Below are 17,084 nucleotides of genomic sequence, written 5' to 3'. Positions count from 1 at the left end.
CATCATTATTTAACTCCACAATGAAACCTTAAGTATCACTTTAAGGAGGCTGACATTTGTATCACGTTTTGGAGAATTCATTTTGTTTCACCATATGTGCCATGCATTCGTTGTTTCTGGTAAAATTAAAATCTCATAGTTAGGGTAAACTAAGTGGTTTTACATGCAATCTCTCTCCTTTTCTCTCCCTCTCTCTCCCTCCATCTTGTACTTTTCCTACCTCCAATCAATCAGTGATATTCACTAGGCACTTACTGTGTTCAGAGCACTCTACCTCCAACAGAGCAAAAACAAGCAAATTTAAACCCACATTTGTCATATTTCTGTCTAGAGAAAAGATGGTCTTAAGTGTCTTTTTTAACTGCAAAGTCATATTAGACACAAATCTCTCTGTCTTGTAATACAGACTATGAGATTGTATATCTGATCTTTCTGTGTTCAGAGCTGGTTGGATTCGGTTGTATTAAATAAATTGAATTACTTCACAAGTGAAAAATTATGGATGACACTAAGTTCCAGCAATAATATGCTCATTTCTCCAGCCTTGTGTGTAGAGTTCTAGAGATCCAAAAGTAGCTACGCTCTGTATGTGCTTGCATGCTTCTGTATTCTTTATGATAAACTACTTCCCAGCAGATGTGTGACTAAGATCAAACAATCAGTTGTACTTCTTGTGTACTTATTGTGTGCACAGCACTGTATTTAGTTTTTGGGAGAGTATAACAGAGTTTGTAGACACATTCCATGCCCACAAGGAGCTTACAGTCTAGAGGACTTAGATGACAAACATATGAGCTTACTGCCTTTCAGGGTTGATTTCATGTTTTGACCCCGCCTGAAATATTCATGAGTCTCCCTGAACCAGTCCCACCTGGGAGGCACATTGAATTAGGCTGCTTTGCTTTATCCCAGACTTCTACTGTTCTTTGTGCAGGATCGCTTCATGCTAACTTTCATAGTGCCACGGAAGCTTGCTCATTTCTATAGAGATGCTCTCCCCTCCAATTTGCCGTTGTTTTGGCGGTCTGAGAGAAATCCTATTCCAGTTTAAAGGCAGTTGCCTCTGAAGAACTCAGAGCACGGAGCTGACATGGATCTTGCTTGAAGTTCTAGAGTGCTGTTATTGGATTCTAAATCCTCCCATTTAAAATTAAACAAAACACTTGTGGCTGAGGCAATCTGTTCAGGAGCTAAATACACATCCTTACCAGGGGAATGGGGAAAAAAACAACTGTGGTATTTGTTAAACACTAGGTGCCAGACACTGTACTAAGCACTGGGTGGATACAAGCAAATTGGATTGGACACAGTCCTTGGGGCTGACAGTCTCAATTCCCACTTTACAGATCAGGCAAGTGAGGCACAGAGAAGTGACGGGACTTGCCACGGCCACACAGCCGACAAGTGGCAGAGGTGGGATTAGAACCTATTTACCCTATTTATTTTGTCGTTACCCTATTTATTTTGTCGTTACCCTATTTATTTTGTCGTTACCCTATTTATTTTGTCGTTACCCTATTTATTTTGTCGTTACCCTATTTATTTTGTTAATGAATTGTACATCGCCTTGATTCTATTTAGTTGCCATTGTTTTTACGAGATGTTCTTCCCCTTGACGCTGTTTAGTGCCATTGTTCTTGTCTGTCCGTCTCCCCCGATTAGACTGTAAGCCCGTCAAACGGCAGGGACTGTCTCTATCTGTTGCCGACTTGTTCATCCCAAGCGCTTAGTACAGTGCTCTGCACATAGTAAGCGCTCAATAAATACTATTGAATGAAATGAAAATGAAAACCCATGACCTTCTGATTCCCAAGCCCATGCTCTATCCACTATGCCCTGTGGCTTCTGGGAAATGGAAATAGAAAGTAACCTTTTCCCATTTCCCAGCTTGGGACCCCTTCACTGTCATCATGTCTCCCAGTGGGATGTTTTATGGATACGGTATCTTTGGATGACTTCCACGAGTGGAAAAAAACACAAAAATCTAAGCCACAGCTAAATGGAGGTTTTTGCAAAGGAGTCTGTGGTAGATGGGCATTTCCAGGGACCATCAAATAAGATAAGGTCTATTACAATGATTAATCTAACCAACCAAAAAACATCCTGCTGTTCCAGGTGTGAATCATGAAAGGGAAATAGCCAAAGATTTCCATCAGCAACAGAATACTTAGTCCTGTCATCCGTCGATCTGTTTATTTAGTACTGCCTCTGTGGCGAGTGCTGTTCTAAGTGCTTGGTAGAATACAGTAGAGTTGGTAGACACGATCCCTGCCCTCAGAGACTTTATGATCTACCCGGGGAGACAGGCTCTAAAATAAATTCCGCAATCCATCCACCTTAGACAAAGAAGAGGCAAGTGAATTAGGGAGGCTAGTACACCTTTTAAGAGAATAACGGACAAATCTGGGTAGCAATCAGTTGACTCCTCAGTTGAAGGTCTTCAAAGCAGTAAGGGGGTCGAATCTTCTAGAGGACAGTGAGACATGGACCTTCCACAGAAGATAAAGCTGCCTTTTTGGGCAACTTCTTTAATAGCACCTGTGACTCATGCTCAGCATCAAATGGCAAGTTAATATATTCAGAAATGAGGGCCTACCGGCAGCCTAGCATGTGAAAAGTAAAAGAGGCCTGCCCCCACTGGGTCTCTAGCATCCCAAGCACTTTTTGAGCACCTCCTGGGCCAGATGGTTGTGGGACCATTCAAAACGAGGGAAAAGGTTTGATCCCTGTTTTCAAAAGGTTTATTATTTAATGGAGAAGCAGGCAGGGCTGAAAATCAAAAGAAAATCTCTAACAAACACCAGCAGCCTCTGACAACTCCATAGTCCCCACCATCCTAGGACTCGGTGGGGCTAGTGGAAAGACACAAGCCTGGGAAGCGGAGGACTTGGGTTCCAATCCCATTTCTTCCACATACCTACAGTGTGACCTTGAGCAAGTCATTTAACTTCTCTGGGTCTCAATTTCCCCATTGTAAATGGGGATGAAATTTTTGTTCTCCTTTGTTCCTAGACTGTAAGTCCCACATGAGACAGGGGATTGTTTCTGACCTGATTATATTTTATCTACCCTAGTGCTAGTTCAGTGCTTGGCACATAGTAAGTGCTTAACAAATATTACTATTTTCTTTAAAGGGACCTAGATTCAGGCTTACTTCCAGCACTGGAAGCAACAGGCGTAAATCAACATATACGCATTCATTCATTAATTCAATTACATTTATTGAGCGCTTACTGTGGGAAAAGCACTATACTAAGAGTTGGGGAGAGTACAATATAACAATAAACAGACACATTCCCTGCCTACAGTGTAGAGTCTCATGGAAAATTGGGAGACCAAAAGGCAGATTTGAAAAGTGACAGGTGTCTTAAAATGGTTTAACACACCAGATGTGGGAAAAGACCATTTTTGCATGCCACCATTTACAGTGACATATCGGTTGCACATTCAACCCCACCCACATGTTTAGGCAGGATTTTACCAACAGAATCAAATTTCAACATGAAGGATGGAGAAAGAGAAACAGACAGAGAGAGGGGTGGGTGCACTGGGGCTGGGGTGTGAATTAGGAGACATAGTTAAATCAAGATTCTCCATGGAGAGAGGACTTTCGAAAAGAGGGCCGAAGATGATTACTCTTCAAACACTGGAGGATATTTCACCACACCCATCTTTTAGAAGAAGGCTGTGGTTTGTTGCTTAGATATTACTAGGAAAAAAGTATTCATGCTGTTTTCACGATCTTTCCATAAAGAGAAGTGGGCATGTGTGGGAGAGGAAGAAAAGTGAGAGGGGTAAAAGAATCTGCTGACCTGCTGGGCTCTGTTTTGGAATCCCTTTCTTCTTCAAGTTTTTGCTAGGATGCTCTCAATTTTCTTGCTCTCCCAGAATTATCCTTTCTCGGGAGCAGTACAATAATGATATATTTGGTACATCTGAAATCAGTTTGGATCCTTTGAAAATCCTCAGGGATTTTAAGTCTCCTCTTTTGATATTTTTGGTGGAATAATATAAAAGACTGACAAATCGGTTGCTTTTCAAAACAGAAAACAGAAGATTGCAATGGGCTAATGATCTTTATCATTTTCTTCTTTAGAAAAGACAGAGGAAAGAGGAGACGAATGGCTTCCTGAGAGAAGAATTTGCATTATAAAAAAGAAAATCCTGAGACTGCTGCAAATCCCTCTTGTAAATCTGAATAAAAAACACCATCCTTTCTTCAAAAGAATCTAAAATGGAGTCCTCCACAGACTTTTCACCAAACTCCATTTTGTCTTCAACAACCTAATTCCTGTGCATTTTCAAAATGTATGGATTAATTATAGCACAGACATATTAATTTATAGTCACCCTCAAGCCATATGTACATATGAATGATTGATTGTTATAGTAATTTATTCTGATAATCCTATTTGTAAATCATTTTTTACATCCATCTTCCCATTAGAGAGGGAGACTGCTTGTGGACAGGGAATGTGGCTCATTCTTATGTTGTACTTTCCCAACCGCTTAGTACAGCATATTGCACACCGTGGGTGCTCAATAAATGTCTTTACTATGATTACCCCTTCTACAACCACCACCAGATTCAGGTGGCTCCTCGTGAACCATACTGATAAACTACTGGGTAAAAAGGGTATATTCTTAGGATATACTAAAACTTTATAAATTAAGAAATGTATGTGAAATGGGTCCTGGGGTATAATACTGCTTCTAATAATAATAATAATAACAATAATGATTGTGGTATTTGTTAGGCGGTTACTACGTGCCAAGGAATGTACTAAGCACTGGGACATATAGAAGATAATGAAGTCCCACATAGGGCTCACAGTTTAAGTAGGAAGGAGAACACGTTCTGACTCCCCATTTTGCAGATGAGGGAACTGAGACACAGAGAAGTTAAGTGATTTGCCCCAGGTCACAGAGCAAGTAAGTGATGGAACGGGAATTAGAACTCAGGGCCTTTTGACTCCCAAGACGGGGCTCTTTCCACTAGGCTATGCTGCTTCTCATATAAAAGAGAGGGTTTAAAAGTACCTGGATGGGATGCTGTTGCTCATTCTTACCCAGTCATGCAAATAAAGGAACAAAAGACCTCACACAAAATAAGCTTTAGTATGGAAGCCAGAAGTTCAAATTTGGATACATCCCTCACTTTGGCAGTAATCATATATTTCCAGAAAGTCCAGGATAGGATAGGGTCATTGAGAGTTTTGTTTGCGGCAAGTGGGAGAAGGGGAGGAACTGGTTGATGGTAAATTGGTTGATGGTTGACGGGGAAGCAACATGGCTCGGTGGAAAGATCCCAAGCATGGGAGTCAGAGGCCAGAGGTTTGAATCCTGACTCTGCCACTTGTCAGCTGTGTGACTGTGGGCAAGTCACTTAACTTCTCTGGGCCTCCGTTGCCTCATCTGTAAAATGGGGATGAAGACTGTGAGCCTCACGTGGGACAACCTGATCACCCTGTATCTCTCCCAGCGCTTAGAACAGTGCTCTGCACATAGTAAGCACTTAACAAATACCAACATTATTATTATTAAATTCAGATGATGATAACTATAATTATGGTACTTGTTAAGCGCTTACTACGTGCCACCCACTGTACTAAGCACTAGGGTAGACACAGGTTAATCAGGTTGGACACAGTCCCTGTCCTACATGGGGCTCAGAGTCTAACTTGGAGGGATCAGAGAGCCATGGTTCAGAAGAATCAGAAATGGCTGGCCACTCATTCTCACTCTCTTTTGCAGGCTCCTGCTCTGCTTTCCACCTGCTAACAGTGGGAGCCCCTCAAGGCTCAGTTCTGATGATGATGACGTTGGTATTTGTTAAGCGCTTACTATGTGCAGAGCACTGTTCTAAGCGCTGGGGGAGATACAGGGTAATCAGGTTGTCCCACGTGAGGCTCACAGTTAATTCCCATTTTCCAGATGAGGGAACTGAGGCACAGAGAAGTGAAGTGACTCGCCCACAGTCACACAGCTGACAAGTGGCAGAGCCGATATTCGAACCCATGACCTCTGACTCCCAAGACCGGGCTCTTTCCACTGAGCCACGCTACTTCTGGGTCCCATTCTATTCTCCTTCTACACCCACTCCCCTGGAGAACTCATTTACTCCCATGGTTTCAACTACCATCTCTTTGCTGATGATTCCCAAATCTACATCTTCAGACTTGATCTTTCTCCTTCTCTGCAATCTCATATTTCCTGCTGCCATCAGGTCATCTCTACTTGTATTCATTCATTCAATAGTATTTATTGAGCGCTTACTATGTGCAGAGCACTGTACTAAGCGCTTGGAATATACAATTCGGCAACAGATAGAGACCATCCCTGCCCAGTGATGGGCTCACAGTCTAACTGGGGGAGACGGAGGGACAAAAAAAAGACAACATAATCACGATCAATAGAATCAAGGGAATGTGCACCTCATTAACAAAATTAATAGGGTATGTTCCCATGACTCCTCAAACTTAACATGTCCAAAACAGAACTCCTAATCCTCCCACCCAAACCCTGTCCTCACCCTAACTTTTGCATCACTGTAGACAACACCAGCATTCTCTTTGTCTCACAAGCCCATAATCTTGGCATTATCCTCAACTCATCTCTCTCACTGCACCCATATATTCAGTCTGCCACCAAATCAGGTCAGTACAACCTCCACGACATCGCTAAAATCCACCCTTTCCTCTCTATCCAAACTGCTACCATGTCAATCCTCACGCTCATCCTACCCTGCCTTGATTACTGCATTAGTCTGGGAGTTATATATTAAATCAAATCTTTTGTGGATTCAAAAGAGAGACAGCCCCTTGTAATAGCATCAACAAAAGAGATAGATTGCTATAATAGTTGCATGATTTTAAGATCCAAAGTCTAGCCTTATTGTTTACAATAGTAACTTGCCAAGTGTGAATTAATGCAACTTGTTTCTGGAATAGTTTCTCTGTACTTCAACTGTGACTTTAGCAACAATAATAATAATATTATTTATCAAGCATTCACTATGGGTTAAAACAACGAGGAAGCTACAGGGTTATCACCTATGACCCAGTCCCCATGGGACTCACGAGATATCTTATCCTCATTTTACAGATGAGGAAATTGAGGTTCAGAGGAGTTAAGTGACTTGCCCAGGTCACAGCGTGGCTCAGTGGAAAGAGCACGGGCTTTGGAGTCAGAGGTCATGAGTTCGAATCCCACTCTGCCACTTGTCAGCTGTGTGACTGTGGGCGAGTCACTTAACTTCTCTGTGCCTCAGCTACCTCATCTGCAAAATGGGGATGAAGACTGTGAGCCCCACGTGGGACAACCTGATTCCCCTTATGTCTACCCCAGCGCTTAGAACGGTGCTCTGCACATAGTAAGCGCTTAACACATACCAACATTATTATTATTATTATGACCAATGGCAGAGCTGGGACTTAAACACAGGTCTTCTCCTTCCTAGTTTGCATCCTACTGCACTAAAGGTTTAAACAGATTTTGACACATCAGAAAAGCATGACTAGGAGCCAATTACCTGTCCTCCGATAAAGTGATTTTCTGACTTAACTCTCCTCATTATAACAGAGTGAATTACACATCTGAGAAATAGCTTAAAATTCATGAATTCATCTCCTTTACCCTCAGACACCTGCCGGTGTCTTTACACTTAAGGGAGCTCAATTTCCGTTGGATGGCTCCGCAGTCAAATCCCACATCCAGCTGTATTTAACAACATGAGCAATGGACAAGCATAATTGGTTTTAGAGCAACACTTCCTCAAACATTAGTGTTTCATTACTTATTGCTTTTTACCATAAAAAGAGGGAAACCATCCTGGAGTCCCCACGGTAAAGAATGCTTAGAAGCTACATTGGGAAATCAGTACCACTTCTCATCTTTCTAAGACACAGTCAAGACATCAAGGCATCGAACGTCACCGCAGCATCCTACCTTCAGGACCTGCTCTAGGTTCTCCAGCTTGGCTTGGAGCTGGTGGTTCTGCTTCACAGCCAAATCTCGTTCTTTGGTCACTATGGTGAGGATACTGCTAAGACGATCATAGTCTGATTTCACCTAGAGAGAGACACGGGGGGAAGAAAGAGACTGCTGTAAAGTTGCCTTTAGCCAAATGTATATATGAAAGAAAACTAAGGCTTTCCAATGCAATCAAGTGGGGAAGGTGGAAAGGAGTCGGGAGATCTGGGTTCCAATCCCGGCTCTGTCACTTGCCTATTGCATGGCCTTATCACCTAACTTCTCTGTGCCTCAATTTCCCCCTTCTGCAAAACAAGTGTTTTATCTTGTTCTCACTCTGTCTTAGATCGTGAACCTCATATAAGAAAGGGACTGCATCCAGTCTGACTGCCTTGTATCTATTCCAGTGCCTAATAAGTACCACTCTTACTATCTCTTTTGAGATTCATGACTTCCTCCAATCCCCTGATTAATAAGTTTTATTAATAAGGTGGATTAATAAGGTGGATTCAATCAATGGTATTTATTGAGCACTTTCTATGTGTAGAGCACTGTACTAATAGCTTGTGAGAGGACAATCCAACAAAAGTAGCAGGCATGTTCCCTGCCTATAACCAAGCAGTGTCTGATTTAGGAAGCCATTTCACGGTGGGAGAAGACTCTAATAGCATATTTCTAATATGTGCATCTGCTGCATATTATTTGATGAAGATGATTATCATCATAATAATAATACTGCTTAAGTGCTCACTAAAGGCCAAATACCATGCTGGGCACTGAGGTAAATCACACAATCAGATCAGATACAGTCCCTGTCCACCTTGGACTGATAGTGAATTGTTCTGATGTCTTTTGGTGTTGAATATTATACTAAATCCACTCCCAATCGCTCTGAAAGCCAATCGAGGTGACTGGAAAGAGTTAAATCCCTGGTTTGGTAAATTGGAGACCTTATACCTTATCAGAACCTCAAGATTCCTGTAAAATTATTTCAGAAGCAAGAGGTGACATTTTTCAAAGGTAACATCCTGTAGATGTGCATCATCTACTGAGCTGAACAAATTCATCTAAGCACAATCACAATCAACCAACGGCATTATTGAGTGCTTACTGTGTGCAGAGCACTGTACCTAATACTTGGGAGGGTACAGTGCAATAGAGTTGGTAGACAGTACTCCTGCTCTCAAGGAGCTCACAATCTAGTTTGGGAGAAAGATATTAAAATATAGAACAGATGGAGAATTGGAAGAGTAGAAGGATATGGATATAAATATTGTGAGATGGGGAAAGAGTATCAAAGTGGTCAAGGGGTATAGACGCGAGTGCAAATAGGGTGGGGGGATAAGAGAGGTCCATCAGAAGGAGGTGGGCAATTTCAAAGCCACCAGATAAAAAGAAATGGGAAGCACAAACTAGGCAACCCATCTATTGCAACTCCATTTCCTGAAAAGCACTGTTCTGAAAAATGCCAAGGAAGTCCTTGTCTTTTGGCTTATTTAAAGTATGTTGACTAAGTCAAGAATGTGTTTGCAATATATCTTAAAAACAATTCAAGTGTTGGGGGTGAAAAAGTGACAGTCTGAATGAACAATACCTCTGATCCCAAACAAAAAAGACTGAGTCAGAACTGTTCCAACTACTGTCTGTGCTCAATCTCCAGCAGGCAATTAGGAGAATAATGATCCAGAAAAGGCGCTGGGGGGCGGGGGTAAGGTTAGTGATTTGGAAAAAGTTGTATTCCCGCTACAACTTAGCAACTGTTCATTCACTCAATCGTATTTATTGAGCTCTTACTGTGTGCCGAGCACTGTCCTAAGCACTTGGGAGAGTACAGTGCAATAGAGTTGGCAGACGCGAATGTTACCCCTAAAGAGCTCATAGGCTCATTCAAATGTCTCTATTCCCCAGTTGGGGGCTTTCATCTTAGTAATGATATTTATTGAGCACTCACTGACAGCAATACTCCATACTAAACACTTGGGACAGCATAGAAGCATGAGGCAAAAAACTGGGGCCAAAGTGGATTTTCATAGCTCTAAGTTATTCTTCAATCTTTTTCTCAAAGGATTTCCCACTTGCAGTGAACTGTAAGAAGACGGCAGCCTAGAATTGGCGGGGCGGGGGGGGGGGGGGAGAGTTTGAGAATTAGTCATTTATTATCAACCTCTGGAATGTTTGATGAAACTCTACATGGGCTGAAGAATCCATTAGCATCCAGAATTAGCTGTAACCTCTGTTTGATTGCTCTGATTGACCTGGATTGTTGAAGAATAATGTGATTGGGGAAAGGATAAGATAATGACATGGTTATCTCAGTGGTGGAGGGATAAAATAAAAACAGCGAGGAAGAAGTGCAAAAATCTATTTGAAATCCAAGCCATCACTTAAAATTATGAAAACTGGAAATACTGAACTTGGAGAAACTTCAAGACCTTGATTCTACATTCGAGTTATCAATGCTTAGCTAAAATATTTTGGGAGCGGGTATTTTGGACAGATTGCTAGCCCGATCTAATAAAGCGATCATTCATTCAATTGTATTTATTGAGCACTTACTGTGTGCAAAGCACTGTACTAAGTGCTTGGCAAAGTACAATATAATAATAAACAGACATATTCTCTGCCCACAATGAGTTTATAGTATAGAGGTGGAGACAGACATTAATATAAATAAAATTAAATTAAAAGCAAACCATTAGCAAAGGGTATTACCTATCCTCTGTCTCCTTTTTCAAAAACAGAGATCTCTTTGTCCACAACAGCAGCATATAAAGCTGTTCTTAGGAGAATTGGAATCAAATAAACCATTACTGGTATTTATTGAGGGCTTACTGTGAGGCAAACACTGAAATAAACATTTGGGAGAGTTTGATACAACAGTCGGTAGACACATTCCCTGACCAAAAGGAGCTTACAGTTTATAGGGAGGAATTTACAGTTTGCAGGTTTCCAGGATGATGTATTGGAATCATACACCAGCACGGGCCTGGGAGTCAGAAGGTTATGGGTTCTAATCCCAGCTCTGACTCTTATCTGCTGTGAGACCTAGGGCAAGTCCCTTCACTTCTCTCTGCCCCCAAAGAGCTTACAGTCTAGAGGGTGATCTACTACTCTCTAAACTAAAAGCACATTCTCTTAGTTGTGGACGACATACACTCGCAATGTCATATTTAATTTTCATCTATGGACGCGAAGAGCAGCCACAAGCCTAATTCTGTGCCCGTGTAAAAAGGAATAATAGCACTGCATACCCTTAAAGCAAGCAGGAGCTCAAAATGGATATTTCCATCCATGCCATCTGGAGGATAGGTGCAAACTGACAGTACTCACAGCAAGTGTTTTCTGCAGCTGCAGCACCAGATTCTGAACTTTTATTTAATGGCTCCCATAACCAGATCTATTGGGTTCTTGAAGGGTCAGGAAATATCCTCCAAGGAGCAATCTAAGGGTCACAGTCAGATAGTTTCACGTTTAGAAGAAAAATAAGAAACAGCTTCTCTTGCTGGCTCTTGCCAGGAACAAACTTCTTTTGAATGAGGTGATGCTCTTTAGGAGATTGGCCCGATTCTGAGTCAGCATCACCTTCTCGGAAACTGGCTTTGTTGTGCCAGGAGTCAGGAGAGCACAGATGACAGTGTGCTTTGTGTAGGCCCCAGCAGCAAGCCTTTTGATTGATTTAACTTCCACTCTGAGCTCATATTCTTTAGATAGAAGGCTCCCTTTTGGGACTTCCAGGTCAGATTTCTGAGGTCTTTCGCCAGGGATAAGGTAGGTAGGGAGGCATACGCACTAAAATCTTCATTAGGACACTCAAACAATTCTTCCTCATCAAAGATTCTTGCTGTCGGAAGCACCATTTTCCTATTTGCCTCTCAGCGTGTCTAATTTCTCCTTTCTTCTAAGACTGTGAGCCCCGTGCGGCCGAGACTATTACCCCAGTGCTTAGCACAATGCTCAGCCCATAACAAGTGCTTAATAAATATCATGTTATTATCGGGCTTGAAATTTTGGTCCACAAACTCCCCCGCTTCGAATGGATTGGTTCCGTGTGATTTGTTTAGAGATGAGAGTTTTTTAACTGCCTTTGTGCGTCAAGCCACATTCTCTTCTGCCCTGAATCTTCCCTGTTTTCCTGATCTAATACATCAAGCTGCGATTTCACTCCAAATATCATCATCCCTATGGGATCAGAGTGTGCATTTGACATGGCACTACGTACCTTAGGCCAGTGGGAGAATATAGCTAATGGAAATTCACAAACAATGGTAAGAGAAGCCATAAGTGGCCAGAGCAATTATTTTGAGGCCTGCAGAGGGACCTGCTGGCACTTTTGCTCAGTTTCAGAAAGGGCACCGTTATCGACTCCTCCATGCAAGATCTTGGTCCTGACTTCACATCTGGATCGAGGCTGCTCCATCATTTCCAATAGGCAGCTCTCATCACTCCCACCATCCTACTTCTCTATGGAATTTCACACTTTTCTGGCTTTAAGTAATTGCTGCTGCTGCAGCTGAAAATCATGTGATAATGACCATAAAGTCCACTAGAAGTCTGCTTTCCCTTTGCAGAAAGATTCTAGGTTGGAGGATGGGGGAATCCAGGTGAACCTCCATACGATGCCATTACATTGCGCGAGGCCTCGTAGTAATAGTATTTAGTAAGCATTTATACATTCATTCATTCAATAGCATTTATTGAGCGCTTACTATATGCAGAGCACTGTACTAAGCGCTTGGAATGTACAATTCGGCAACAGATAGAGACAATCCCTGCCCATTGACGGGCTCACAGTCTAATCGGGGGAGACAGACAGACAAAAACAATAGCAATAAATAGAATCAAGGGGATGTACATCTCATTAACAAAATAAATAAGGTAATAAAAATATATACAAATGAGCGGATGAGCACAGCGCTGAGGGGAGGGGAAGGGAGAGGGGGAGGAGCAGAGGGAAAGGGGGGGAAAAGGGGGCTTAGATGAGGGGAGGTGAAGGGGGGCAGAGAGGGAGCAGAGGGAAAAGAGGAAGCTCAGTCTGGGAAGGCCTCTTGGAGGAGGTGAGCTCTCAATAGGGCTTTGAAGAGGGGAAGAGAGTTAGTTTGGCAGAGGTGAGGAGGGAGGGCGTTCCTGGACAGCAGGAGGACGTGGGCCAGGGGTCGCCGGCGGGATAGGCGAGAACGGGGGCGGTGAGGAGGTGGGCGGCGGAGGAGCGGAGCCTACGGGGTGGGCGGTAGAAAGAGAGAAGGGAGGAGAGGTAGGAGTGCAGAGCACTGTACTGAGTAATGGGAGAGAAAACACGGGTGGGAATTAGACCAAGTTCCTGTCCCTCGGGGTTGGTCTCAATCTAAGAGCGTTGAGTTGAACCAGTCATTCACTTTTGCCCAACATCCCTCATCACGAGGAAGCTCACAGCCCCGAAAGCCGCTGTTGGTCTTCGACAGTGGTCGATGCCACTCTGCTCTCACAGGGCTGTCACTGATAGTACTCAAGAATATCGGACCCTCCTCTGCTGACACCCTCACACCCCATTCACTCTACAGGACAGGGCTCAGGCCAACAGATAACCACACTGTCCAGTATAAAATCTGTCAAAGAGCGACCCAGCCCATTACATGAGTTGTATTCTTCCAAGCGCTTAGTACAGCGCTCTGCACATAGTAAGCGCTCAATAAATACTACTGAATGAATGAACTATTGACTGTGGCATTCTCCCCAGTGGAACGAACACAATAAACCCAACCGCACACAACATCCGGCCCTTCAGCACATATGTAAATATCCTGCTTCTCTACCATTTCCCCATCTATAAATTATTTTAATGTCTGTCTTCCCCCTGTAGACTGTAAGCTCCCTGAGGACAAAGATCGTGTCTACCAACTCTGCTGAATTATACTCTCCCAAGCGCTTAGTACAGTGGTCTGCCCACAGTAAGACCTCAATAATCAACCCATTAATTGCATTTATTGAGCGCTTACTGTGTGCCGAGCACTGTACTGAGCACTTGGAAGAATACAACATATTATAAGAGACACATTCCCTGCCCTTAATGAGCTTACAGTCCATTACAATTCAATAGTATTTGTTGAGCGTTTACTATATGCAGAGCACTGTACTAAGCCCTTGGAATGTACAAATGGGTTACAGATAGAGACAGTCCCTGCCCTTTGATGGGCTTACGGTCTAATGGAGAGAAAACCTTAATGAATATCATCGGTTGACTGAGTGATTGACACTGGATCTCACTGTGGCATGCTTATTTCATGCTCCACTTTCCTGGGCTGAGTCATTCAGGATTTCCATTCATTCATTCAGCACAAACAATGTTCCAGCCAGTGCCAAGTAACCCTGGGAAAATCCTAGTTCTCAAACTCCTGGGATTGGCTTTCCTGATCTTCTGCTTAGTACGGTCCTCTGAACAAATCCCGGCTCCACCGCCTGTCAGCTGCGTTACTTCGGGCAAGTCACTTAACTTCGCTGTGCCTCAGTTCCCTCATCCGCAAAATGGAGATTAAGACTGTGAGCCCCATGTGGGACAACCTGATCACCTTGCATCCCCCCAGCGCTGAGAGCAGCGCTTTGCATATAGTAAGCGCTTAACAAATGCCAACATCATCATCACAGTAAACACTCAAAAAATACCATTGAATATATCAATAAATACCAGTCTCTGTGCCACATGGAGCTCACAGTCTAAATAGGAAGGAGAATGGGTATTGAATCTCCATTTTACAGTTAAGGAAACTGAAGCACATAGAAGTGACTTGCCCAAGATCACACAGCAGACAAGCGGCAGAGCTGCAGTGAATACCCAGGTTCTCTGATTCTCAGGCCCAGGCTCTTTCCACTAGGTCATGTTACTTCCCCAGATATGCTTCTCCATGTGGAAAGGGATCATGTCTACCAACTCAACTGTATTGTTGATTCCTCAGTACAGTGCTCTGCACTCAGTAAGTGCTCAATAAACAATCATTGAGGGTCCAAGGTCTCTTTCCACAAATAACGGTACTTAACCTTTTCGCCCCATCTTGCCACTTGAACTTTAAGCCACTGGAGGTGTTCAGAATCTAAGGTTCCTGTGTGGATTTGTGTTCACTTACCCTATTCTCGGAAAGCACATTTGGGAATAGCTCAACGTGTCCCTGGGTGCCTCGCCCATCGCCTTAAGGCTAAACTTTCTTTACCTCGGAGGGCTTTCCCCAACCTATCTCTTCTGTGCTTGCTCAAGGGAGGTCCTTGAAAATGCCAACCGTCTCTGTAGCTGGTACAAACCACTCACAAAATGTGAACACAGTTCTGTCCTCTGCAAGCTGTCTGCTTAAGAACATATGGGACATACATTAAATCAAATTACATATGGTGTACATCAAAACGTCATAGCACACAGTGGTAAAGACAGTTGACCTAGATAACTGACTAGTAAACAGAGTTGGAGGGATGAGAACACCAAAAACATTTGGCTCCATGGCTTAGTGGATACAGCACGAGCCTAGGAGTCGGAAGGACCTGGGGTTCATTCATTCAATAGTATTTATTGAGCGCTTACTATGTGCAGAGCACTGTACTAAGCGCTTGGAATGAACAAGTCGGCAACAGATAGAGACAGTCCCTGCCGTTTGACGGGCTTACAGTCTCTAATCCTGACTCCACCACTTGTCTGTTGTGTGACTTTGGGCAAGTGATTTTACTTCTCTGTGCCTTAGTTACTTCATCTGTAAAATGTGGATAACAATAATTACGGTATTTGTTAAGCGCTTAATATATGCCAAGCACTGTTCTAAGCACTGGGGTAGATGCAAAGTAATCAGGTTGTCCCATGTGGGGCTCAAAGTCTTCATCCCCATAAGAGTTTGTTAAGAGTGTGAGCCCATTGTGGGACAGGGATTGTGTCAAACCTTATTAACTTCTATCTACTCAGTGATTAGAAGAGTGCTTGGCATATAGTAAGCACTTAACAAGTTCCATAATTATGAATATTATTAGTTCCACTCATACAATAATGCTTTGATGTTCCTTGTTAGTTCTCGTTCCCTAGCTATAAAAAAAAAGTCTTACTCCTGGGGGTCACCTCTAGTGATCTGGACAAGAGATGTTTTCTTGAATCTCTCTCACTCAAGGCACAGCTATCTATCCATCCATCCATCCAAGTGTGTAAAAGTTATGCTATTTACCGATATTGCGGTTTCCAGCAGTGAGTGCGAGAGCTGGCTGATAAAACCAATGCGTGACTGACCACCTCATCCTCATAGTGCGTATGCAGGCACTACCCCTTCATACACCGTAGCTCGCTGTGGGAAGGGAATGTGCCAGTTTATTGTTATATTGTACTCTCCCACACGCTTAGTACACTGCTCTGCACACAATAAACACTCGGTAAAAACGATTGATTGAATGTTGGCTAGATTACCCAAAAAACTAACACTGTTTTCATGTTGCCAAATTGTACCGTCCAAGCGCTTAGTACAGTGCTCTGCACACAGTAGGCACTCAATAAATACTACCGAATGAATGAATGAATGTCTTCTTCATGTGGCAATTTTCTTCAAGGTTCTGTTCCAAGACAGTTACTCCATTTCTGACTGGCAAAAGTTTCACTGATCTGTCTTCTGAATCTATCTCCCAGCTACTTCTTGCTGTGCTTTTATACCTATATTTTTCCCTTTATTGGATATTCAGAGGATTTCTTCTGTCCACCCCTTTATTTACTATTCCCATTTCAGCTACAGGCGTGACCTTGCTGTTTTCCATTCTCTTCACAAATCTGATCCAGCAAAGTTGTGCTGTGACAGATAGTTTTATGTCTTCCCCCATTAAGCCCTCTTTTTCCCAGCTCGCTCTCCTTTCTGTGTCATCTCTGCATTCGAATCTGTGACCTTTGGACATTTGATATTTGTCCCGTACGTATGTACATATCTTTAAATTACATATTTTAAATTATTTATTTATATCAATCTCTGTCTCCCCTCTAGACTGTAAGCTCGTTATGGGCAGGGAGCATGTCTGCTAATTCTGCCGTATTGTACTCTCCCAAGCACTTAGCAAAGTGCTCTGCACATAGTCATTGCTCAATGAGTACCATTAATTGGTTGACTGACTGGTAATAATAATAGTGGTATTTA

General features: G+C 42.8%; 1 protein-coding gene and 1 long non-coding RNA gene across 14 annotated transcripts in view; one reads left to right on the top strand and one right to left on the bottom strand.

The window, feature by feature from the left end:
- The window catches only part of LOC103164819, a 41,248-nt gene extending 36,926 nt beyond the window's left edge, over positions 1–4,322 (top strand). Inside the window, exon 4 of the long non-coding RNA XR_484354.2 lies at positions 4,097–4,322. This is a non-coding gene — a long non-coding RNA (uncharacterized LOC103164819). The remainder of the gene's footprint in view (positions 1–4,096) is intronic.
- The window catches only part of RIMBP2 (RIMS binding protein 2), a 358,745-nt gene that overhangs the window by 118,403 nt on the left and 223,258 nt on the right, over positions 1–17,084 (bottom strand). For all 13 annotated transcript variants that reach the window (XM_039910269.1, XM_029057608.2, XM_039910266.1 and 10 more), the window contains one exon: positions 7,948–8,070. In XM_039910269.1, coding sequence (XP_039766203.1) covers positions 7,948–8,070 — 123 coding nt within the window. The remainder of the gene's footprint in view (positions 1–7,947; positions 8,071–17,084) is intronic.

Source organism: Ornithorhynchus anatinus, chromosome 2, assembly GCF_004115215.2.
Source record: "Ornithorhynchus anatinus isolate Pmale09 chromosome 2, mOrnAna1.pri.v4, whole genome shotgun sequence".
NCBI lineage: Eukaryota > Metazoa > Chordata > Mammalia > Monotremata > Ornithorhynchidae > Ornithorhynchus > Ornithorhynchus anatinus.
This window is presented reverse-complemented; position numbering and strand designations above follow the sequence as displayed.